Source organism: Thamnophis sirtalis, unplaced genomic scaffold (genome assembly GCF_051295495.1).
Source record: "Thamnophis sirtalis isolate CommonGarterSnake01/CBP01778 unplaced genomic scaffold, rThaSir2_p1.2 scaffold_2, whole genome shotgun sequence".
NCBI lineage: Eukaryota > Metazoa > Chordata > Lepidosauria > Squamata > Natricidae > Thamnophis > Thamnophis sirtalis.
Genome location: NW_028261382.1, coordinates 38,183,602 through 38,209,474, shown reverse-complemented (window position 1 = coordinate 38,209,474; position 25,873 = coordinate 38,183,602). Strand labels below are relative to the sequence as shown.

Below are 25,873 nucleotides of genomic sequence, written 5' to 3'. Positions count from 1 at the left end.
TGATGGGCATGCATCGGTCCAAGGCAAAAAAGGAGGTTAGGATGGAGGAGAAATGGCCGGATCACTTCCGCTGCCGAAGGTGGCTTTCCCCAGACTCCTTCCCTTGCAAGGGACGAGGTAGGAGAGGTTCCTGCCCACCGTCATCTCTGGTGGCTTCTGGGCTTCCTACGAGGCCCACTTACATAGCATGCTCTTCTCATTCTCCCTCTCCAAGAGGGCTTGGTGCCCAGCCTGATTTTTCACAAAAAGGGATGGAGAAACCATGAAACGCTCAGGAGAGAAAGGGCTTCCTGTTTCCTTCGGCCACCTTATTCCTTCTACCGTGTTTCCCCCGAAAATAAGACTGGGCCTCATATTAATTTTTGCTCCAAAGGGCTTAATTTTCCATCTCTCTCTCTATCTCTATCTCTATATCTACCTACCTACCTACCTTATCTTATCTCTATCTCTCTATATTACTGTTTGTTGTGAACATTTTTAATTGCTTAAAAATAAAACACGGCACAATTCTATTTAGAACTATAACGGTGTTAAAATATTAACTGAAATTTCTTATTCAAATTTCAAAATGTACATTCATTTTCTGTACCTCGTTCATTTACTGAATCAATTCTGCTTAATGTTTGCAAAATGTAGGCTGACGAGCTGGACAGAATTTCAAGGGTGATACATACAGTCATCAAAATATCTAGTATTGAAGAAGAGGATAACAATATGTCTATAACTGGGGAGGGAAAACTGTTTCTGGTGTACAGATTTTGAATTAGCTCCTTTCAAATGGGAACTCCAGAGGCAGTTACATTTTAGTAAATTCCTATCTGTACTTAATTTTTGTTCATGGTGTCTCCGTTCTTGAAGCTGCATAATCTGGAAATCCCATAACGGAACTGGCTGTTTCTCAGTCCCTCTTTCAATATTTAGTAGGTAGGGCTTATATTATGAGCATCCTGAAAAATTCATGCTGTGTCTTATTTTCCAGCTGGTCTTCTTTTTGGGGGGGGGGGGGGGGGAGAACAGGGCAGGCACCAATGGAAGACCATCTCTTGGTAAGCCTGAAACCGAGCTCTAACTTCATGAGAACTAGGTCCTTCAAGATCTTGACGTTCTTCCTGAGCCTTATCCTGCCGAGAACTAGGGCAAAGGATTGAGGGCTAATGAGATGGAAGGAGGGGTTTCGGGGCAATTTTAAAAGAGGGGTAGGAGTTAAAACAGGACTGACTCTCTCTTCCTCTCTCTCTCTCTCCCTCTCCCTCTCAAAAGCCACACTTCCCACCCTGGAGACCTTCTTAAAAACAACTAAATTTGATTTGTAGACGAAGGAAGGAACAGATTTATTCTCCAGGCGTTTCTAGGTGGCGGAAATATTTCCTGCGATAAAAACCAGTCGATTATCCTTGTGGCCTACTTTTGCAAATCTGACAGCTTGGAGGGATTAAACCTTTTTCAGTTCTTAGCATTGAAACACCCTCAGCACAAAGCAAGCTCAGGGACAGGGGTGTATATACAGGGCTCGAAGGAGCATCTAAGTTGCGGGACAGAAAAGGGAAAATCCTCGACGGGTAAAAGTGCTCTGGCTGTCAAGAACACGCTTGGAAGGTCGGCTAGCACAGTGTTTCCCAGCTATGCTGGCTGGGGGATTCTGGGAGTTGAAGTCCACAGGACTTTAAAGTCACCAAGGTTGGGAAACACTGGGCTAGCAGGCCGTGGCTTGTTTCGAGGCAGCGTGGAGAAAAGTAAAAAGAGATCAGGGGAGAACCGAAAAGAAGAAAGGAGAGAGGACAGAGGTGAGGGGGGTGAAAGGAAATCACAGATACCGGGGGGGGGGGGGGGGGGGGGGCTTTAGATGCTTACTCGATGCTCTCTGGAGATCCGGTCAGCATGCATGGCCGTTCTGCCATCCCACCGCTGTCTGCCGAGAGAATAAGGGGAAAAAAATGTCAACGGATTCTGTCCATCCTTGCTGCCAGCTTTGTTTAGAAAGATAAAACGTGGCCTCTGTAGACAGGGCTGGCTATAATCCATAGAGTCACTGGGATGGAAGGGACCTTGGAGGTCTTCTAGTCCAGCCACCTGCTCAGACAGAAGACTTTGTACCGGGGGGTGAAATCCAGCAGGTTCTGACAGGTTCTGGAGAACCGGTAGTGGAAATTTTGAGCAGTTCAGAGAACCGGCAAAAGCCACCTCTGGTTGGACCCAGAGCGGGGAGGGAATGGGGATTTCGCAGTATCCTTCCCCTGCCACGCCCACAGAAACAGTAGTAAAAAAAATAATAATGAATTTCACCACTGTTCTGTACCATTTCAGACAAATGGCCGTCCGATCTCTTCTTAGAAACCTCCAGGAATGGAGCACCCACAACTTCTGGTGGCAAGTCGTTCCACAGATTTATTGTTCTCACTGCTAGGAAATTTCTCCTTATTTCTAGGCCGAATTTCTCTTTCACAAGCTCTCAAGCTAAGGGACCCCTCTTTTGTAACTGCAAAATTCAAATGATGTGGCCCAATTCAACGTTCAGGGCCTCCCCGATTAATATCCATCGCTTGCAAAAAACCCTGAGACTGGAGTCAGTTAGAAGCCCACGAAAAGAAAGCGACATTCTTAAGATATTCTTAGCCAGAAGGTGCTCAGGTGGGAGAATGCCGTGCTAAGCCACCAAACGTGGCTCATAAACACCAACCCATGACTCCCCACACCACAAACACAACTGGGACCCATGCAATCACGCGAGTGGTTTTCTCTAAATAAGGAAACGGATTGGAGCAAAAAAAAATATCAAGTGATTGTGTACCCCTCTTCCCCAAAACTCCTTACCTGATGCTATCTGAATTTTGCACCCTGATTCTGCCTGAATCCGGGAGATCTGCTCTCCGCCCCTGCCGATAACTGCAAAAGAATTTAAACCAACATCAAGAGGCGTCTTACTCATAGGACATAAAATGTAGAATGGAAGGCTGGGAGGGACCACAAGAGGTCTTCTATCCAACCCCCTACTCAAGGGGGGGAGATCTTATACCACCCCAGTCAAAAGGCTATCCAGTCTATTTCTGAAAAACTCCAGGGATGGAGCACCCACAACTTCTGGAGGCAAGTTGTTACACTGATTACCATATTTTTCAGATTATAAGACACACCCGACTATAAGAGACACCTAAATTTAGAAGAGGAAAACAAAACAAAAGGGGTTTTGGCCTCTGCCAGCCTCATTTTTGGCCCTTTTTTAGGGCCTTTTCCAGCCTTTTTTCTACCCATTTTCAAGGCTTTTTCGGCGCATTTTGGGGCTTTTTTTCCAGCCAGTTTTTCAGGCTCTCCTTGGCCAACTTTTGAGGGTTTTCTTGGCCCATTTTCAAGGCTTTTTGCAGCCTGTTTTTGAGGGTTTTTAAAACCCTTTTTTTTGGGGGGGGGGGAAATGCCACGAAAAAGCCTCAAAAGTGGGCCAAAAAAGCCTCAAAAACACCCAGAAAAAAAGCCTTGAAAATGGACCTTGAAAGGGCTCAAAAACAGCCCGAAAAAAGGCTCAAAAACGGCCCCCCAAAGCGTAAAAAAAGGGGGCGAAAAAAGCCTTGAAAACCCTCAGAAACAGCCCAGAAAAAGCCTCAAAAGCGGGCCAAGAAAAGCCTCCAAAACGGCCTGAAAAAAGAGACACGCGGAGGCCAAAAATAAAATGGGCAGTGGGTGGGCAAGGCTTCAGCAATATTCCGTCTATTAGACGCACGGACATTTTCACCCCCTTCTGGGAGGCAAAAAGGTGCATCTTATAGTCTGGAAAAAAAAAACTGTTCTGTCAGGAAATTTCTCCTTAGTTCTAGGCTGAATCTTCCTTTGATGAGCTCCTTGTCCTGCCCTCAAGCGCTTTGGAGAATAGGTTGAGCCCCTCCTCTCTGTGGCAGTATTGGGGGGGGGGGCTCTGCTATCATGTCACCCCCCAAGTCTTTCTCTCCGTTAGGTATACTCACTTCCCCCAACCATTCATTCTACCTGTCTCTGGAAGAGTCTGAATTTGGATCAGGTGACCATGAGGAGGCTGCAATGGCCCTAAGTGTGAAACGAGGGTCATAAGTCAGTTTTTTCAGAGCCGTTGTTAACTCTGAACGGTCACTAAACGAACTATTCTAAGGCAGAGTCTGGCTGTAGCAGATGTCCGCAACAGACAGAAGCCGCTTATCTTATTCTTAATAGTTTTGAGAAGTTTCTCGTCCCACAATTTCCATCCCACCATTGCAACGAGCTCAGAGGTCGGTTAATGGCTCCAGCCGAAGGAAGGCGGATCTCTACTGGAAAACGCAAACCGATCGCCTGCGGAAGGAGTGCTGAAGCCCCCCACCCCCCCACCTCACCCCCACCCCCAGTCCTCGGTAAATACTTACTGAAACCAACCATTTTGTCAGGCACTTTGAAATCTTCGGTTATTACCGCCCTGAAGAGAACAGAAAAGAAAAAGCATCGTGGTTTCTGCCTCTATAATGTCACAGTTTAGAAAGGGGGGGAAAAAAAATCAGATTTAGAGTTGTGGCTCGGTGGTGGCTAGCGGAGAGCTGTCAGCAGAGTCGGGCAGTGAGGAGGTTGGGGAGGAACCTGGGCCAGTCCTGGGGGCTGAGAGGGAGCTAGACAGCAGCGAGGCAGAAGAACAGTGTGAGCCTGTTCCCAGTGTGCGCATGCACAGAGCTGCCAGGAGACAAGGACAGCTGAGAAAGCAGGGTTGACTTGGGAGTAAAGCCACACCTTGGAGGTGATTGGCCCCTCCCAGAGGAAACAAAAGAGGAGTAAATTCTAGACGCAGGTTTAAAATTCGGCCCAGTTGACTCATTTTTGCCTATAAATCATTAGCTACAGAGGAGGTGGAGGTGGAGCAAAGAGAGGGAACAGCCTGGAATCCTTACGTTGCCACAAATGGTCCAGCCTCTCTTGAATTCTCTTAACTGTTCTCTAGTGCCAATTTTTAGCACCCACTAATGGACCTAGCTGGACCTAATGCAGCCCATCTCCTCTTAAAAAAATAACCAGTTAGAAGGGGCCTTGGAGGTCTTCTAGTCCAACCCCCTGCTCAAGCAGGAGTGTTTATACCATTCCAGACAAATGGCTGTCCACTCTCTTCTTAAAAACCTCTTGTTTAAATGAACCCTTAAAAACCTGGGTCTGGGTCTGTCTTCTGCCACATACCTCCCTTAGACCAATAAGATCGCACAGGATGGACCTTCTCCGGGTGCCTTCAGCGGGACAATGCCGGCTGGCGACGCCTAGGAGTAGGGCCTTCTCTGTTGCCGCTCCGGCCCTGTGGAATGAGCTGTCCCCAGAGATCCAGGCCCTGCCCACTCTCATAGCTTTTCACAAAGCCATTAAAACCTGGCTTTTCCAGCAGGCCTGGGGCTGTTGACCCCTTGATTGAGGTCCAGCCCCCTTTTGACTGGGTGTTTGTCGAGTTCCTTTTTTAACCTTGTTGTGTCCCATTGTTTTTAAAAATTCTTTTTAATTTTTTCATTTCTGTAAGCCGCCCGGAGTCCCTCGGGATTGGGCGGCATAGAAATTCAATAAATGAAATGAAATGAAATGGGTCAGAGTGAGTGATGCATCACTTGAGTGATGTTTTAGTCTTGTAATGGATTCTTTTTCCTGGATATTTTTCCCCCCGGTGACACAATTCATGGCTCAGAAATAAATATATAAATAGCCAACAGAACATTTTTTTTAAAAAAAAATAGATGCTGTGATTTTAGGCATGGTGCCTTAATCACTAGACCAAACAGGCTCCATTCATTCCCATAAATGTTTTTTGTGGTGGAAACTGGCAAAAAAACATAAAAATCAGCCAATTTCCAAGCGTCCCAAATGGGTTCAATATGTATTGCTATCAGAACTCCAGGACCAGGTCATAAACACCCTTGATATCATAGAATCAAAGGGCTGGAAGGGACCTTGGGAGGTCTTCTAGTCCAACCCCCTGCCCAAGAGGAGGAGATCTGATACCATCCCGGTCAAATGGATGTCTAATTTCTTCTTGAAAACCTCCAATTGCTGTCAGAACTCCAGAACCAGGTCATAAATACCCTTTGGAGGGATGTCTGTCATAACTCTGGTCACTAAACGGGGACTGTCTCCTTTTAATCTTTGTCCTGATTCTTTCTTTCTTTCTTTCTTTCTTTCTTTCTTTCTTTCTTTCTTTCTTTCTTCTTTCTTTCTATCTATCTAATCTATCTATCTAATCTATCCATCTAATCTATCTATCTATCTATCTATCTATCTATCTATCTATCTATCTATCTATCTCCTTTTGTTTTTTATCTATCTTTCTATCTATCCATCCATCCATCCATCCATCTCCTTTCGTTTCTTATCTATCTATCTATCTATCTATCTATCTATCTATCTATCTATCTATCTATCTATCTATCTATCTATCTATCTATCTATCTATCTATCTATCCTATCCATCTAATCTATCTATCTATCTATCTATCTATCTATCTATCTATCTATCTATCTATCTATCTATCTATCCATCCATCCATCCATCTAATCTATCCATCCTATCTATCTATCTATCTATCTATCTATCTATCTATCTATCTATCTATCTATCATCTATCCATCTATCTCCTTTCTTATCTATCCATCCATCCATCCATCCATCCATCCATCTCCTTTTGTTTCGTTTCTTATCTATCTATCTATCTATCTATCTATCTATCTATCTATCTACCTATCATCTATCCATCTATCTCCTTTCTTATCTATACATCCATCCATCCATCCATCCATCCATCCATCCATCCATCTCCCTTTGTTTCATTTCTTATCTATCTATCTATCTATCTATCTATCTATCTATCTATCTATCCATCCATCCATCCATCCATCCATCCACCTCCTTTCGTTTCTTATCTATCATCTATCTATCTATCTATCTATCTATCTATCTATCTATCTATCTATCCATCCATTCATCCATCCATCTTTCATTGCTTATCTATCTGTCTGTCTGTCTGTCTGTCTGTCTGTCTGTCTGTCTATCTCATCTATCTATCTATCTATCTATCTATCTATCTATCTATCTATCTATCCATCCATCCATCCATCCACCTCCTTTCGTTTCTTATCTATCATCTATCTATCTATCCATCCATCCATCTTTCATTGCTTATCTATCTATCTATCTGTCTATCTGTCTGTCTGTCTGTCTGTCTGTCTATCTATCTCATCTATCTATCTATCTATCTATCTATCTATCTATCTATCTATCCATCCATCCATCCATCCATCCATCCATCCACCTCCTTTCGTTTCTTATCTATCTATCTATCTATCTATCTATCTATCTATCCATCCATCCATCCATCCATCCATCCATCCATCCATCTTTAATTGCTTATCTATCTGTCTGTCTGTCTGTCTGTCTATCTATCTATCTATCTATCTATCTATCTATCTATCTATCTATCTATCTATCTATCTATCATCTATCTATCTATCTATCTATCTATCTATCTATCTATCTATCTAAACTATCTATCTATCTATCTATCTATCTATCCATCCATCCATCCATCCATCCATCCATCCATCCATCCATCCATCCATCCATCCATCCAATCTATCCATCTATCCATCTAATCCATCTATCTATCTATCTATCTATCTATCTATCTATCTATCTATCTATCTATCTATCTATCTATCTATCATCTATCTATCATCTATCTATCTATCTATCTATCTATCTATCTATCTATCTATCTATCTATCTATCTATCTATCTATCTAATCTATCTTATGTTATCTTATCTTATCTATCTATTTATCTATCTAATCTCTTCCATCCATCCATCCGATATTGACCTTCCCTTCTTCAAATCTCACCCAAGCCTATCTTTTTGTTTTCCACTTCATCACTCGCTGGCATCACGTAAATATTTATTAACTGCGAGCCTCTGCTGTGTCAACACACCACAAATGTCCCCTCCCCCCCCAAAAAAAACCCCTAAAATAAAATAAAATACAATGTTCTGAAGCAGAAGGCTTAGGAAAGGAGATGGAAACTGCCCCACCGTTTCCCGGCGCTCCCAACCCCTTGGCTCTGTAAAGACTCCGGTACAGAAGGCAGATCAATAAACAATTTACACATGATCGATAAATAATAAAACATAACCCACGGCTTACCTTTGATGTACCAGGGCTCCTAACTGGTTACCTACTGTGGCAGGGAAGAGAGAGAAGAAAAAAAGGAGGGGGGGGAGAGAAAATCAAAGCATTAGCATGGATAAACTAACTTCATCTGGCCGTTTTCATCCGGGAGAAGAGAAAAGTGGAGCGAAACAAAAAAAAAAAAACCCAGCAATTTGGGTTCAGTGACTGAAATGAATGCCTCACGCGGGACGGAGAAACAGGAGGAGGCGTTTTCATCCACCCCAGACGGGCAGGAAAGCGTCCAGCTGAACGCAGGATAGGAAATTGATCTGCCTCCCTTCCATGCTGAGAAGCATGGGAGAAAGACCACCCCCTTCTATCCCACCCCACAAATCCCTAGAAGTGGCCTTCCCTGTCCCATGGGGATTCCCCCCCCCCAAACATACGCACAGACAAAGGAAAGCCGATATCAAAAGGATCAAGAGGATCGGTGGGCATTAAACACAACAGCCACGAAAGAGATTTGGAGAGTTTTAAGTCAAAGGAAAAACTAAGAAGTATTTGGAGAGAAAGAGAGAGAGACATACAAACATACTTCTGGTGTTGTCTCTTATCTGTGATCCATGAAGCCAGTTTACACGGAGACCTGTGGAAGAGAGAAGGCGGTCAAAGGACCTTCCATTGTCAAGTGGAAGATACGGTCAGGTTTCTACTCAAGAGGTCCAACTAAGATGTCCTCAGCTTGTCTACTGGAGATTGCGGGCAAATAACTTTCCATTATCACGTTGAAGTTATGGTCAAATTTCTACTCAAGACTGTTGTGGCCCCCCCAGTGGAGCTGGCAGCAGAGTCGGACAGTGAGGAGGTTGGGGAGGAACGTGGGCCAGTCCTGGAGTCTGGAGAAGGCTCGGACGAGGGCTCTGCGTCGGAGGCAGAGAGGCGGCCGAGGCCGTCTGGCAATTCTCAACTGCCTTTGGAGCTAGATAGCAGTGAGGCGGAAGAACAATGGGAGCCTGTTCCCAGTGTGTGCATGCGCAGAGCTGCCAGAAGAAAAGAACAGCTCATAAATCAGGGTCGACTTAGGAGTAAAGCCACAGGTGACTGGCCCCTCCCAGAGGAAACAAAAGAGGAGTGAAAGGAGAGGGTTTTTTTGCAGGAAACAATTTGTTTGTTTAATTTGTTTCAGGAGTGTGAAGATCTGTCCGTGAATCTCAGAGACTCTGTGCCCAGCCTTTCCTTGCACAGCTCCTCATTTGGGAAATATTTACAGGCAGCTTTCCAGGAGAGATAAGGTCTGTGGTCCTAAATATTCCTTTGAAAGGCTGTTTGCCAGGCCTTGGCTGAAAATGGAGAGGACTCCACCTTCGTTTCATAAAAGGGGTTTTGTTGGGACCAGGACTCTGCCTCCTGCTTTCTGGGGAAGCCGAGGTCGGAACAAAGACGTCCAGCTAAGATGTCCTGGGAGCTTCTGCTGAAACTTGTGGTCAAAGACCTTTCCGTTATCACGTTGAATTTACGGCCAGGTTTCCCATCCTCAGTTTATCTGGAAGCTTCAAACAGGAAGTCCTCGGTTTAACAACAATTTGTTTAGTGACTGTTCAGAGTTACAAAGCACTGAAAAAACCTCACTGGTGGCTGTTTTTCACACTTACGACTATGGCAGCACCTCCATGGTCATGTGGTCAAAATTAGGACGCTTGACGACTGACTCCTATTTATGACGGTTGCAGTGTCCCAGAGTTACATGATCCCCTTTGGCGACCTTCTGACAAGCTAAGGGGGAAGCCACATTCACTTAACAGCCATGTGGCTCACTTAAAAACTGTGCCGAGAAAGGTCACAAAATGGGGCAAAACGAATGCCTTGCTTACAAACAGAGATCTGGGGTTCGACTGTGGGTTGCAATTCGAGGACTACCTGCACTGAAGCTTTTCACTGCATCTTATCACTTTAGTTAAAAACCAAGATAAAGGTTCCCCTCGCACCTATGTACCAGTCATTCCCGACTCTAGGGGGCGATGGTGCTCATCTCCGTTTCAAAGCCCAAGAGCCAGCGCTGTCTGAAGACGTCCCAGTGGTCATGTGGCCGGCATGACTCAACGCCAAAGGAGCACGGAATGCTGTTCCCTTCCCACCAAAGGTGGTTCCTATTTTTCTACTTGCATTTTTTCTACATGCTTTCGAACTGCTAGGTTGGCAGAAGATGGGACAAGTCAACGGGAGCTCACTCAGTTACGCGGCGCTGGGGATTCGAACTGCCGACTTTTCTGATCGACAAGCTCAGCGTCTTAGCCCCTGAGCCACCAAGTCCCTTTAGAAACCAAAGAGCACCCCAATTACAAGAAAGCCGCCTCTACAACTTGTTGAAGCAACTACTCCAAGGACATCGCCCTCCGGTACCAAAACATAAGATTCGTGTACCAGAAACAAATCACAACCAGCCTTAGATTTAGAAAGGGAAACCTGGTTGCTTTCAAAAGCTTCCTTTTTCAGCTAATTGGGTCAATCTGAAAGATTTTTTGGGGGAATTATTCTCAGTTATTGTGTTGGGATGGGAACAGCATTTGACTGATTGTTCTAAAAAGGTGATTTTAAAAGCTGAGCTGGAAGGGAATTTGCTAGCAGCCTTGGCAGGTGAAAAAAACGCTTAAGGAAATCACAGCCGGGGGAGGGGGGGAAAAAGAAGAATTTTCCCTCCCCCTTCTTTGCACCGAGCCACCCAATTACTCTGGGTTTTCAACTGCTTGTTTTCAGAAAGTAGAGCATTTCCCTTTGCGGGAAATAATTTAAAAGGGAACGTGGAGAAAAGGAGAATGAATTCTGCATTTCAAGCTCCATTTCATGCCCATTTCCCAGGTCAGCTCAGTCATTTTCGGCAGCGAGAGGCATGGATAAAGGCTATTTTAAGGCAAGAAATATCGGGCAGCTCCTTACGAATGGCGCCCACCCACCCACCCCTCTCAGAATAGTGCAGGGACTTGTGACAATCGATGCCCCGCCAGAACGACCTCTGTTTCATAATGCTCCATCAATCAGCTGTCTGTTTTCTGAAATGGGATAGATGCGACTTTCATGGGCCTTTCGCGCTGCCGAGGTGGCTATTTCCAACCTGCTGGAGAAGTAAAATTTAGAAAATGCACAGGAGGGTGAGAGGGAGAGAGAGAGAGAGATGAGCAGAAGCAGGAAAGGAAAGTTAAGGATTTGTCTCAAGAGCCTTTCTTCCCTTCCTTCCTCTTTCCTTCCTTCCTTTCTCTTTCTAACTTTCATCCCTCCCTCCATTTCCTTCCTTCCTCTTTCCTTCCTTCCTCTTTCTAACCTCTCTCTTCCTTTCCTTCCTTTCCTCTTTCTTTCTTTCCTCCCTTCCTCCATTTCCTTCCTTCCTTCCTTCCTTCCTTCCTTCCTTCCTTCCTTCCTTCCTTCCTTCCTTCCTCTCTCTCTCTCTGTCTGTCTGTCTCTCTCTCTGTATTTGTGCTGTCCATCTCCCCTGTGTGTCTCTGGGGGGTTTACAGATTATAAAACAAGTAAAAACAAAATAGTTAAAACGATTAAAAGGACGCCCCGTTAAAACATTATTCTGAGTTTCCCATATTCCCATAAATCCTTATCAAATCTCTCTCCATCAGCTCCAAATTGCCTAGGAAAATTTTACAAATTCCATTTTATGGCCATTTTTTTAAAATCGCAGTCGTATGTCAGGAGTTGCTGAGATTTAATGCATTAATTAATTAATTATTTTTCATTTAACACATTAAAACTCAAGAGTGAAACGAATGCCTGAAAATCAGCTTCTCCCCTCCGCTTGTTGGCTATTTTTCTTTTTCCCTTTCTGTGAAGCATTGTTAAGCTTTCTATGCGCGGAAAGTCTACGAAGCCGGCTCTGCATTCGGCCATAGTTGCTAGGATATTTTATACTTCTTACTGGAAATGACACAAGACAATTTGCGCGGAGCGAAGTCAGCACGCATCCATCTCAGAAATTGCTTTGTATTTAAACAACGTCTTGAATCTGCCGGCGGATTGTTTCGTTGCAAGAGGGGCCTCTTGTTTTTGTGACCTCGGATATCCATTAATTGCACTGTTACTTTAATTGTTGATTTTTAAGCCGTAGGGTACCCGGAGCTGCCGCTGAGACGGGCAGCCGCACAAATGGTTTAAATGAATAAATAACTTTAATTTAATCTGGAAGACTTTAATGGATTGTAATTATGCAATCGGACTGGTACGTAATGAAAGGCCTTTGAAAGAGTCGGTCGTGCCTGATTCACTCGAGTAACTACGGACTTTCTCAAGTAAGAAATTCCTATTGCAGAAATAGTCCCTGGCTATTCATTCAGTGACCGTTCAAAGTTACGACACTGAAAAAAACTGACTTATGACCGGTTTCCCCATGGTCACGTGATCAAAATTCAAGAACCTGACAACTGGTTCCTAAGGACGATGGTCGTAGCATCCCCGGGGGGGTGGAGGGGGCACGTGATCCCCTTTTGCGACCTTCTGACAAGTCAATTGGGGGGGGGGGCAGACTCACTTAACAACTGTTACTAACTTAACCACCAAAATGATTCTCCTTAACAACTGTGGGAAGAAAGGTCGTAAAATGGGACAAAGCTCACTTAACAAATGGTTCACTTAACAACAGAAATGTTGGGCTCAGTTGCGGTCGTTGAGCCGAGGACTGCCCGTAGTCCAAAGCTGCTCAGAGTCAGAGGGAATTAAATCAAGATGCAACTCCAGAAGTCCAAACTCTGCCAGGATAGAAAACGCAGAACGATTTCCTCGGGAGAAACCACAACGCCCGAGAGGAGGACAAGGTTGAGATGGGACAAATTTGGCAGAAACCAAGAACGAGGCAAGTCTCAGCTCTACAGGAAGTCCTTGACCTACGACCAGAAACCGGGGCCAGAATTTAAAGGCCTTTAATGCCATTTGATTTTGTTGTACAAGGTGCAATGACAGTAAACTAAACTAAAGTTAAGGGAGTTAGGCCCTATTTTACAACTGGCACGGCCATTAAGCGAATCCCATTCACGCTACTGGTCAGAAGGGGGCAAAAGAGCGAAGGATTTGACCCAGAGGCAGCCGGCCTGAAGGTATGCCAGTTGCCGAGGTGGCGCAGTGGTTAAATGCAGCACTGCAGGCTACTTCAGCTGACTGCAGTTCTGCAGTTCGGCAGTTCAAATCTCACTGGCTCAGGGTTGACTCAGCCTTCCATCCTTCTGAGGTGGGTGAAATGAGGACCCAGATTGTTGTTGGGGGCGATATATGCTGACTCTGTAAACTGCTTAGAGAGGGCTGAAAGCCCTATGAAGCGGTATATAAGTCTAACTGCTATTGCTATTGCCAAGGGTCCAGATTTTGATCACGTGACGGTGGGGATTCTGGGGTGGTCGCAATTGCCAAACAGCCCTCCTCACTTCACTTTTGTGGTCCTGCTGTCAACAGTCAGTAAGCAAACCGTTATAAATTGAGGATTTCCCCCTGCCCCCCCTTTGCAGGAGAAACAAGTCAAACCTTCCTTGGAACTTATCAGCATCTCCCCAATCGCCCTTGGAGAAGCCCTCGCTGGGTGAAAAACTGAGAAACCCCCCCCCCGCCCCCCGTCTGGTCAAGGGGAAGACGAAACAACCGTCTGCTCAAGCCTGATTACTGCTGATGAAATTCCTCTTCTAACCACGCCCAACCGCTCTGGGTTATTCTGTTTCTCAGAGGCTCCAGAGGACAAACCTCCATTCATAGATGAGGGTCCAGGTTACCTGAGGGACCGTCTCACCCCACTGGGATGGGCCCTGCCCCACTCGGGCCAGCAGAGGAGACCCGCTGAGGGTCCCGTCAGGCCGATTCCTCCGGCTGGGGAGATCCAGGAGGGAGGTCCTTCCTTCTCTGCTGTGGCCCCTCCCCTCGGGAACATCTTGTCCCCCGATGTGAGGTTGGCCCCAGCCCTCCCCTCTCCTTTCCTTAAAGACCTGGCTGTGCCGGTCTGCCTGGGACCCCAATGGGGGAACAGCACAGAGAAGGGGGTTGATTGAGTAATAACAGATCCCACCTCCTCACAACTCTGCCCCTGCCCTCCCCCCCCGCCTCTTCTTAGATTTTGAATGTTTGATTTTAACTTTGCATGTTTTGACTTAGATGTAACCGATACCCTATGAGAAGATGGGCGGCCAATAAATAAGGTAGGTAGGTAGATAAGGTAGATAGATATAGAGAGGTAGGTAGGAGAGAGAGAGAGAGAGGATATAGAGATAGATAGATAGATAGATAGATAGATAGATAGATAGATAGATAGATAGACAGATAGATAGATAGATAGATAGATACCCTGTTTCCCTGAAAACAAGACTTCCCTGGATAATCAGCCTAATTGGGCTTTTGACCGCATGCACTACAATAAGTCCTCCCCTGAAAATATTGCAACACAGCAGCAGCAATGCGGTGACTATGCTCGCCACCCCCTGCACCTCAAAAATAATAAGAACACCCCCCCCCCAAAAAAAGGCCAAGATATTTTTTCGGGGGACAAAAGAAAATAAGACCCTGTCTTATTTTGGGGAAAACATGGTGGGTGGGTGGGGAGGGAGAGAGAGATTCTCACCACCACTGCCAGCCATTGGTGAACCAAACCAAACTTCCTTTAATGCAAAAGAGATTTCAAAAATGTTGCAAACAATAAAATAATACTTACTCCCCTCTTCCAAAGCCCGCTTTACTCCGTAACCGTACACCGAGGGGTCCACGAGGGGTGCAGAATTATTCACGTGAGAAATTTCTCCAATTTTAGCAGCCATTTGCTGTAGGCAGAGAAATTTAAAAAGAACAAAAGAAAAAGGGGTTAGCTAGGCTGCCCAGCCAATCCTCAACCCATCAACATTATTACAGGGAAGCCGTACAATCCCCAGGTGAGCCCACAAGGAAGGAAGAGGGAAGGAGGAAAGGCAGATGATGAACCAATGGAAGACCTGGGAAACCAGATTTGGGACAGAGCTGGAAGGGACCTTGGAGGTCTTCTAGTCCAGCCCCCTGCTCAAGCAGGAGACCCAATCAACCAACCAACCAACCAACCAATCAGAATAGAGCTGGATAGGACCTTGGAGGTCTTCTAGTCCAGCCCCCTGCTCAAGCAGGAGACCCAACCAACCAACCAACCAACCAATCAGAATAGAGCTGGAAGGGACCTTGGAGCCTCCAGAAACTTAGATGGATTCAGCTTCTGAAACCACGGCAGGGGTCCTCAAACTTTTAAACAGGGGGCCAATTCATGGTCACTCAGATTGTTTGGGGGGGGGGCTGGCGGACTGGCTGGCTGGCCGTTGCCAGGTGGTCATGTGACTGGGTGGGCGTGGCCAATTGAGCAGTCCATTAAACAATACACACAAATTAAACTTTAATTTGTTCTGCTCCTGGGGGTGGAAAAGGAGGTTAGAGAAGGGATGTGGCTGCCTGGGGAGGGAGGGGGTGAGGGACCTGTGTGTCTGTGTCCCTCCCTCTCTCTGGAGGTGGGGGCTGGTGGGTAGACGGGGCAATGTGGACAGGGGCAGCCCCGTGGTCCCACGCGGGCCGGATTAATGGCTTTGGCGGCCCATGGCTGGCTTGTGGGATGTAGTTTGAGGGCCCCGGCAATTCTCCCAGTATTTCTGAAGAAGTTAGTTTATTCCTACTTTTGCAGCTGTTTATTCAGGAGGGTGGAGAACTAAGCAGCCGGGGGGAGGGGGGGTTAGCCCCTGGGGGGGGGGTTATCTCTGCTCTGTTTGGGTCATTGGCCACACAGCCTGCTGGTCAAGGAGCCTCCTTTCCTTCTGCAGGAGGTTTATTGGGAATCAGCCTCTTTTGCTCCTGTGCAAACCACCTTTGGACCCAGGAGAGAGGCAGCAAGTTACATCCCCACCCCCCGCCTTCCTCTCTGCTGCTGACCCCTGACCCTCTCCCAGGGCCCTCATGGCCAATCTACGGCACCTGTGCTGGAAGGGGCACGCAGAGCCGTCTCTGGGGCACGCGTGTTCGGGTTTGGCCACCTGGTGCCGAAAAGGTTCTCGTGATGAAATGCCCAGGGGTGGGCTTGGGCCCCTTTCTACAAGGCTACAACCTTCCCCACAACTTTTAACCAAGGTGACTCGAGAGCATCCTAGAATCGAAGGGCCGGAAGGGACCTCGGGAGGCCTTCTAGTCCAACCCCCTGCCCAAGGGGTGGAGATCCGAACTGACCATCCCGGTCCGTCTAATCTCTTCTTGGGAACCTCCAGTGGCCAAGCGCCTGGACTTTGGTCCACGCCGCAATGGTCGTGGAGTGTGGGAAACGGCCGTTAAGGGCCTCTTTGGAATGACGTCGTAACGCAATGAACAGTTGCAAGCCGAGGAGTAACCTCTTTAGTTTTGGTTTTTAATACCAAGAAACCAAAAATAAAATAAAATAAAATGCAGATTGTTGTTCGGGATTTAGGCTTCCTCAAACTTGCAGCTGTTTGGCAAAACTTTTGTGATCCGAAAGCTTATGTAACGCGACGCCCTTAAGAGAGAGAAAAAACGGAGGAGAAAAAAGGAAAACAAGGATCAACGTCCAAGGTGCTTCTGGACGGCTGTGCAGGCAGGGAGGAAGGGAGGGAGAGGAAATGCCCCCCCAACAGCCCCCATCAAAGGAGGCTCCTTCAGGAAGCGTTTCAAAGGACAGACAGACAGAGAGAGAGAACAAGGCCACGTCTCTGAAAACCAGAAGACCACCGAACGATGGGGGTGCCGGCTCCGTTGCGGAAAAGGGCAAGGAAAAACAGAGAAGAGAGTCAGATTTGGCTAGGGGTTAAGGCACAGGCTAGAGGGCGGGAGATCCTGAGTTCTAGTCCTGCCCAAGCAAGGAGAGAAGCAACCTAGAATTGAGGAGGAATTAACACAGGGGCCGGCAACCTTAAACACCCAAAGAGCCACAACGGAAGCCCCCCGTTCAATTCTGAAGCCGACCGGAAGTCCAGTGTCCCTCCGCCCAAAAGAGTCTCCTCCTTGTGCGGCATCTTCTATCTTGTCCTAACCGGAAGCCCTATCGATTCTGAAGCCGACCAGCAACAGGGAGCCGCAGCAGAGGGATGGAAGAGCCACAGGAGGCAGGTTGCTGACACCCGAATTAACACGACAGTGAAAACAGCCAGTGGCTTTGCCTCCAGAGGTTATGGGTGCCCCATCGCTAGAGCCTTCAAGAAGAAGCAGGACAGCCATGGATCTGACATATTGTTCTGACAATAGGTTGCCTGGCTTGACCAAGGGGGTTGGACTAGAAGACCTCCAAGGTCCCTTCCAGCCCCAGGATTCTACGTTCTAAAAAAAACACACACCCCCAGTGTAACAACAATAAAAACAGCAGCAGCCAAGCGTGTTTGCTAGTGGGTCAGTTAGTCACGCCGAGAGCAAAAGTCAATGAGAGCTCTCTCTTTAATTTGGTAGCTTTCGGTTTGACTTGAGGTCCCACTGAATCAATCCGGGTTTTGTTTTTTTTGTTATTTGAACAAAGGTTGGCTTACAGCCCACTCCTGGCCAGGTCAAGTCAGAACCTGACATTGATGATGTGGCAGTTTCTTGACAAATTGCGGCTCGGAAGAGCAGCCGAAGGGGTGTGAACGCCACAGCTGGGCTTTAGAAGTGACTTAGTGGGAATGATGCCTGCAAACAGGTTTCTGAATGTTTTTCCTTCCCAGCCCCAATCATTCAGGGGGACAGGTGAAGTTAGGAGGTTTGACTACGCAATATAGATTGTCCTTGACTTATGACCACAACGAGAAGCAAGCGTTCACTCATCCAAATGACAGCTTTGCTTCCTTAATCAGGACCGTAAATCCATATGCCTGAATAAAATCATAAGGTTGTCATCTGTGCTTCACCAATTTTATACCACAAAAACGCTTTCTACACCTGTTTTCTTCCAAAGTTTTTGGTTTGTGGTTTAGGAGGTGAAAAATCTTATCAAGATGTTGGGGAAATGCACCACGGGTGGCTCCCGGCTTACATCCATTCGTTTAATGACTGTTCAGTGCTGCGACGGCACTTGAAAAGTGGCTTATGAGCCTTTTCCACACTTACGACTCACACTTACAAAAGAGTGTCAGAAACGGCCTTGGGTTCCCTGCTTGAGCAGGGGGGGGTTTGGACTAGATGACCTCCAAGGTCCCTTCCAACTGTTGTTCTGACCACTGCAGGCATCCGTGGTCACGTGATCAACACTGGCATGTATTTATGACGTGATCCCTTTTTGTGACCCTCTGACAAGCGAAGCCAAACGGGAAAGCCGATTCACTTAACGGCCGTGTTGCTAACTCAACAACTGTGGTGATTCGCCTAACAAACATGGCGAGAAAAGGTCACAAAATGGGATAAAACTCATTTAATGTTCTTTTAGCAACAGAAATTTTGGCCTCAACGGTGGTTGTAAATTGAGGACTACATGTAAAACGTAATCAATGTCTCGATTGATTGATTGGATGGGCAGGGTGTAAGTTTCATAAGTAGTCAATGAAAAAACATCAAGTAATATTCCGGAGGAAAACGAGATCTAGAAATCTAAAAGAGGCAGGAAAAGACGTTACAGGACCTAATTACAGGGCTGTGAAAATAACTACAGGCCCCTCTCATCCTGGATATAAATTGCTTCAACTTATGCCCTCAAAACGACGCTATAAGGCACAACACACCAGAACAACTGGACACAAGGACAGCTTTTTCCCCCAAACGCCATCACTCTGCTTAACAACTAATTCCCTCAACACTATCAAACTATTCACTAAGGTGCATTACTATTAATCTTCTTCTCATCGCTCCTACCCCCCCCATCTTCCTCCCACATGCAATGTAGCAGTAGCAGTGAGACTTATATACCGCTTCCTAGGGCTTTCAGCCCTCTCTAAGCAGTTTACAGAGTCAGCATATCGCCCCCCCAGTCTGGGTCCTCATTTTACCCACCTCGGAAGGATGGAAGGCTGAGTCAACCCTGAGCCGGTGAGATTAGAACCGCTGAACTGCAGATCTAGCAGTCAAGTGGCCTGCAGTACTGCACTCTACCCACTGCGCCACCTCGGCTCAATGGCAGGATCCAGGCGCTTTATCCAGCCAGCATTGAGCCAGTAGATACATGGCAGAAGTATTGCAGACTAGAGGCAGGACTGGAACTCACTGTCGCCTGGGGATTGGCCCAGAACTACCCACTGCTGTTGTTAACTTAGTCATCTGGTTGTTAAGTGAATCTGGCTTCCCTGGTGACTTTGCTTGTCAGGAGGTCTGTGACCCCTTGCAAGGGCACCGAAAAAAGTGACTTGGGACCATTTTTCAGACTTACGACCGTTGCAGATCACGTGATTTACATTCAGATACTAAACAACTGACCCACACTTATGACGGTCGCAGTGTCCCGGGGGTCACGTGATCCCCTTTTGTGACCTTCTGGCAAGCAAAGTCAGATTGACTGAGCAACTGTTTCTCCAACTGAACTGCGGTGATTTACTTAACAACCCTGGCAAGAAAGGTCGTAAAATGGGGCAAAATTCAGTTACCCAATGTCTCGCTTAGCGATATAAATTTTGGGCTCAATTGTGACCATAACTCAAGGACTATCTGTAAATATATAACGGAACTAAAGAATAAATGAGACAAAACGGAATGCTTAGCAGGCAATTGAGGGCGAGTCGCTGTAACTTTGCGCTGCCACTAAATGGAAGGTTGTAAGTCGAGGACTGACTGTAGAGAGCAACGCATGAATTTGATTGGAAGCAAGGACGATTTGTAGGACTAGGAAGTTAGAGGGGTGGAAGGTAAGGGAGGTTCAGATATTTTCATTCCATCCCATCCCCTTTTTAATTAATTAATGCACTTTAATTCCCTTAACGTGCTATTTGTTATTCCTTCTCGGGGCTCTGCCAACAGCCCTCCTTCCCAGGGAAAAAAATGAACACAGGAGTGTGAGGGATGCAGGCGTGCGCACGGGTGAAAAAACACGGCAAGGACGATCTGAAGAATTCAAACTTTCCAAAAGACGGAGCGAAGCTTTGATAAGAAGAGCCAGGCAGACAGACGGCAGACAGATTTAAGAAGCAAGTAGGAAGCTAAAGGAGAAGGATGCGGGGAAGATGAATCTAGAATCCAGGCGATGGCAAAAGCAATTTTGCATGGTCCTGGTTGCAAATCTGCCAAGCGAGGTGCCCGTCTCCAGCGGTGTGAAGATGCTGTAGAGCTGCACAGAAGAACCCACAAAGCTGTCGGAGGCCCACCAGCCTTTTCCTTATCAGTAGCAGAGGAAATAAGGGATTTTTACTCCAGCTAGAAGCGGAAGATTGCAGACGCTGCAGAAAACCACCGCAGGGCAGAGAGAAAAAAGCATTCCTGCCGAACTAATCAAGCCCAGGGGAAGGAGACACCGTGACAAACCTGTACAGGTAGTCCTCAACTTATATCGCTTCATTTAGTGACGGTTGCAAACTTACAACGGCACTGGGGAAAAGGGACTTAGGACTTAGGTTTTCCACACTTACGACCATTGCAGCACACACACACACCCTCCTGTGGTCCAAATTTGGACGCTCGGCAACAGGTTCGTATTTAGGGCGGCCGCCGTGTCCCCGGGGGTGTCACATGATTCCCCTTTGGCGACCGTCGTACAAAGCAAAGTCAGTGGGGAAGCTCGATTCGCTTGATAATCATGCGACTAAGTGAACCACCGCTGTGATCCACTTAACAACTGTGGCAAGGAAGGTGGTAGAACGAGGCAAAATTTGCTTAACAAATGTTTCACTTAAAGCAACAGAAATTTTGGTGGCTCAATGGCAGGTCGCAAGTTGAGAACTACCTGTATTCTCCTTGGTGCTGTTTTCCTGCAGACAATTCATGGCCCAAACTAGGTAATACCACCAGTGTTAGAAGGCAGCACACTCCCTTCTGGCACGGATGACGTTACCTGGTTGGGTCATGAAATGTCCTGCAAGAGCACTGTATATACACAGGGAGAAACCCTCACACTCACAAGCACTGACGACGTTACCTAGTTCGGTCATGGAACGTCGGCAAGGAAACCACCAAGTTCAGAGAGCACCAAGGACCCCACAGTTGTCCTCCTGTTCCTCCTCCTCCTCCACGAACCCCATCCCCTTCTAACCCTGATGATGTTACCTAGATGGGTCATGAAACGTCTTCAAGAAAACATGCTCAGAGCGCATCAAGGCCCCCACAGTCCTCCTCCTCCACAAACCCACCTCTCTTCTAGCCCTGATGAGGTTCCCTAACTCAGAGCTATTGTACACAAAGAGGGAGAACACGCCACATTCACTACCACTGATGACGTTACCTAGTTAAGTCGTGGAAGGTCTGCAAGGAAACCACCAAGCTCAGAGAGCACCAAGGGCCCCTCATTGCATCCCTGAGCTACAAATATTTGTACAGGAGGCTGTCAGTCAATCCAGGACAACCGGCTTGGATGAATAATTTAGAAGAATAGAATAGAATTTCTTTTGGGGTGGGGGGCAAGTGTGATCTGAAACACAAGGAATTTGTCTCTGGTTCAGAAGCTCACGGTCCACGTATAAACAGCAGGTCACAGGTCATGAAATCGTAGTTACATTTAAGTTCAGTAAAACCAATTAAGGGAATCGGAGCCAGGCCCGGAAGGCTGGCTAGCACCTACTGCAAGACTTTAAACAGATTAAACAGAGTTGGAAGGGACCTTGTAGGTCATCTAGTCCAGTGTTTCCCAACCTTGGCAACTTGAAGATGTCCGGACTTCAACTCCCAGAATTCCCCAGCCAGCGGATGCTGGCTGGGGAATTCTGGGAGTTGAAGTCCGGACATCTTCAAGTTGCCAAGGTTGGGAAACACTGATCTAGTCCAACCCCCTCCCTCAGCCAAGCAGGAGACCCGACACCATTTCTGACCAATGGCAGTCCAGTCTCTTCTTGAAAGCCTCCAGCGATGAAGCTCCCACAACTTCTGAAGGCAACTTCTCTTCCATTGGGTTGATTGCTCTCACTGTCAGAAAGTTCCTCCTCATTTCAAGGTGGAATCTCTCTTTGGTCAGTTTCCACCCATTATTCCTCGTCTGGCCTCCGGGTGCTTTGGAAAATAAGTTGACCCCCCTCCTCTCTGTGGCAGCCCCTCAAATATTGGAAGATGCTATCCTGTCTCCCCTGGTCCTCCTCTTCACTAGAATAGCCATGCCCAGTTCCTACAATCGTTCATTATATGTTTTAGCCTCCAGTCCCCTAATCCTCTTGGTTACTCTTCTCTGTACTCTTTCTAGAGTCTCAATATCCTTTACAGGTTAACAGAGTTGGAAGGGACCCTGTAGGTCATCTAGTCCACCCCCCCTCACCCAAACAGGAGACCCTACACCATTTCTGACCGATGGGAGTCCAGTCTCTTCTTGAAAGCCTCCAGCGATGAAGCCCCCATAACTCCTGAAGGCAACTTCTCTTTCATTGGGTTGATTGCTCTCACTGTCAGAAAAATTCCTCCTTATTTCCAGGTTGAATCTCTCCCTGATCACCCAGACTCCGCTGTCCAAAACCCCAGGACCAAGGACAGGGCCTCGGGTCTCCTTGAAGGACACGGACACACCCATCCCTCTGGCCCATCCCTTAAACACTCAAAGGGCCATTTGGACCCGTTCCCCCAAAGGAGAGAAAGCACCGGGAGCTACAAAACCCTCCCCCTGCCTCACTATTTCCTGAGCGCCCACAGGACGTAGCACAGGCAGCGGGAACGAAACGTTCTGTTTGCTTCCCAAACTTTTCTTGGGTTTATCCATGGTTGGTCTTCCTGGGGGGTGGAAAAGCTCAGTGCATGGCGTGTGATGGGCTTGTGGGTGGGTGTGGGGGGGGGAGCAAGATCTTGAACTTTCAGATTCGGGTTAATGGCAGGGCTCCCAAATAGCGTCCAAAAGTAGATCAATAAAACAGGCATCGCATGCTGGGCGGGTGTCACACATTGGCGCCTATTCTGAGCCACAGCAGAGGGATGATAAAGAGCCACATGGGGCTGACCCCCAGCTCTGGGTGCAGATCCCCCTAACAGGGGCCCTGAGTCAGCAGCCCTGCTGGGTGGGTGTGGGGGCTCCAACCAGGAGGGCGGCTGCTGCTGATCTACCACATTCCCTGGACAGTCGAGCCTCCCCATCCAGGAGCAGCCTACCTGGCAGCCAACTATAACCGCGGCCTAGCAAAGCCGACTGAGTGCCGCTGCTAAAGGGGGCTCCCGGGAGGGTCTCGTGGGGGAGACCCCCTCTCAAATTGAGAGGCAAGGCCAAAGGGGGTGGGGGAGGGGCTGTCAAAACGAAGAGCCCCCCGAATTGGGGAGGAGGGAAGGGGCTCCCCCCTCCTCTCCCGGCATGCCCCGGGCGACCCCATATGAGCCCCGCTACCCCCAATCCCCGGCCTCCTGCGGGGCGGCCCGGCCCACCTCCTGTCAAGCCGAGGCCGGGCCTGAGGCCTCCTCGGGTTGCCCGCTCTGCCCTCCGGAGCCCTCGCCGCCGGCTCTCCCCCCGCGGCCCCCGCGAGGCCCCCGGACCCGCCTCGGCTGTGCTCGGCCGCCTCCCCGCCACTCACTCGGCCTCTCCGTCTGGCGCCCGGGGGGCTCAAGCGCTCCGGCTGCCTCGCTCTTCCCTCCGCCTGGGGACCCGTACCCGGAAAAGGAAGTCCCTCCCTCACTTCCGCCGGAAAGCGGAAGGAGGGAGACGACGAGGGCGAGGGTGGCGGCGGCGACGCGTGACGTCACGCGCCGAGGGGAGGGAGGGAGCGAGGACGCAGGGTGGGGGCGTGGCGAGCGCGGAGAGGGCGTGGCGGGGTGCGGAGGCGCCCCTCCCTGCCGCGGGTGGTGCGAGGCGCTGCGCTGGGCTGGGTGGGCGCCCCGCGGATGCAGGACGAGGGCAGGTGGTGGGGGAGGCCCCTCGGTGGGGTCTTCCGTGGAGATAGGGCCCACTTGGTCAATGCTCTGCATCTCCTCCCTGGAGATGTTCCTCAGCCGAAGCTCTTCCATGGGAGATGCCTCCCACCCAAAGTCAATGTTCTTCATGCCAAACTCCTTCATGGAGATGATGAGTATTGGCCAAGACTTTGAATGGAGAACATTGATTCAGGGAGATGTTCCTCATCTTAAGTTCTTCCATGGAGATGGTGCCCACCCAAAAGGCTTCCTTGGTCAATGTTCTTCATGCAGGCTCCTTCATGGCAGATGTTCCTCAGCCGAAGCTCTTCCAAGGGAGATGTCTCCCACCCGAAGTCAATGTTCTTCATGCCAAACTCCTTCATGGAGACCTCAGCCAAAGTTCTTCATGGAGATGATGAGTATTGGCCAAGACTTTGAATGAAGAATATTGATTCAGGGAGATGTTCCTCATCTTAGGTTCTTCCATGGAGATGGTGCCCACCCAAAAGGCTTCCTTGGTCAATCTTCTTCATGCAGGCTCCTTCATGGGAGATGTTCCTCAGCCGAAGCTCTTCCAAGGGAGATGCCTCCCACCCGAAGTCAATGTTCTTCATGCCAAAGGTCTTCATGGAGATGATGAATATTGACCACAGAAGCATTTTTGTGAGAAGCATCTCCCATGCAAGAGCTTTTGGGTGAGAAACACCTCCATGAAACGAGTATGGCGCTGAAGAACATGGAACGCAGAAGCACTTTGGGTGGGCAGCCTCTCCATGGAAAAAACTTCAGGGGAGGACTACCTCTATGGAGCAAATTCCATGAAGAGCATGGATCCATGGAGATGTTCCTCACCCAAAGGTCTTCCTTGCTTAAGGTTACTCATGGAAAGTCAACTTAATGCTGCATGTTTTCTCTCTGGGGCTTTGTCTTCAAAACTGACAATATCCTTCCGTGATGGAGAGCCCACAACTTTTGGAGGGAAGCCATTGATTAATTGTCAGGAAATTTCTCCTTAATTCTAGGTTGGATCTCTCTTTGATGATCTTCTGCCTGCTACTTCTTGTCCTGCCCTCTGATGCTTTGGAGACTAGGTTAATCCCGCCTCTCCATTCTCTCCTCAAATTTTGGAAGACTGCTATCATGTTACTCCTAGTCTTTCTCTTCTTTAGACTAGACCGATTCCTTGCAACCATTCACTCCATAATCCCCAGCCCACTTGTCAGTCAACCACACCAAGACGAAGCATCTGAAGAAAGAAAGGTATGAATCTTTCACCTTGGATAATAGCCATGAGAGATGGCTTTTGTCCATCCTCTCCTCTTCCTTCCCATTCTTTTTTGGTCCTCCTGCGCGACGCGCTGTCCTTTCAGCTCCGTATCTGTGAAGCGGAACCGTGACTATCTCATCAAGGATGCCATGGACACCTGCAATTAGTAGAGAAAAAGGTCTTTAGTCATTCAAGAAGAAGAAGGAGGAGGAGAACCAGGAGAAACTGCCAAAGGCTCCGGAGATGGAGACCCAAAGAGAATAACTCCATACATCTAAGAAAAGACCTCAGAATTAAAGAAACAAGCCAATATTTGTTCTACGTTGCAAAAATGTAGCGTGGGATAACCTTATTTTAAATTTATTTCATTTATAATACTTTTCATCACCATCAAACAGTGTGTGAACTGGGTACAATTATTTGAAAGTCCACATATTCATTGTTATGTTCATTACAATAATATTGATACTATAAACTATATATCAAGATAATTACAATAATACATAATATCATCATAAACTTCTCTCCGGAGTAACGTTTTCTCGTCTTGTATCTCCTCCTTCCTAACTTCTGTTTCTACTCTCTAGCCACTGATAAAATACATCCCACCGTCAA

The 25,873-nt window shown here is 47.6% G+C and overlaps 1 protein-coding gene across 2 annotated transcripts in view; it reads right to left on the bottom strand.

The window, feature by feature from the left end:
* FUBP3 (far upstream element binding protein 3) overlaps positions 1–23,773 on the bottom strand; it is a 42,311-nt gene extending 18,538 nt beyond the window's left edge. Inside the window, exons 1-8 of one of the 2 annotated variants that reach the window (XM_087704936.1) lie at positions 23,673–23,732; positions 14,801–14,906; positions 8,714–8,764; positions 8,152–8,185; positions 4,365–4,414; positions 3,976–4,032; positions 2,812–2,883; positions 1,852–1,909 (exon numbers count right to left, since the gene is read on the bottom strand). In XM_087704936.1, coding sequence (XP_087561062.1) covers positions 1,852–1,909; positions 2,812–2,883; positions 3,976–4,032; positions 4,365–4,414; positions 8,152–8,185; positions 8,714–8,764; positions 14,801–14,903 — 425 coding nt within the window. In that variant the 5' untranslated portion in view covers positions 14,904–14,906; positions 23,673–23,732. Of the gene's footprint in view, positions 1–1,851; positions 1,910–2,811; positions 2,884–3,975; positions 4,033–4,364; positions 4,415–8,151; positions 8,186–8,713; positions 8,765–14,800; positions 14,907–23,672 lie in introns of both variants that reach the window. The other variant, XM_087704935.1, reaches the window with a different exon arrangement.
* Between the last annotated feature and the right edge of the window lie 2,100 nt (positions 23,774–25,873).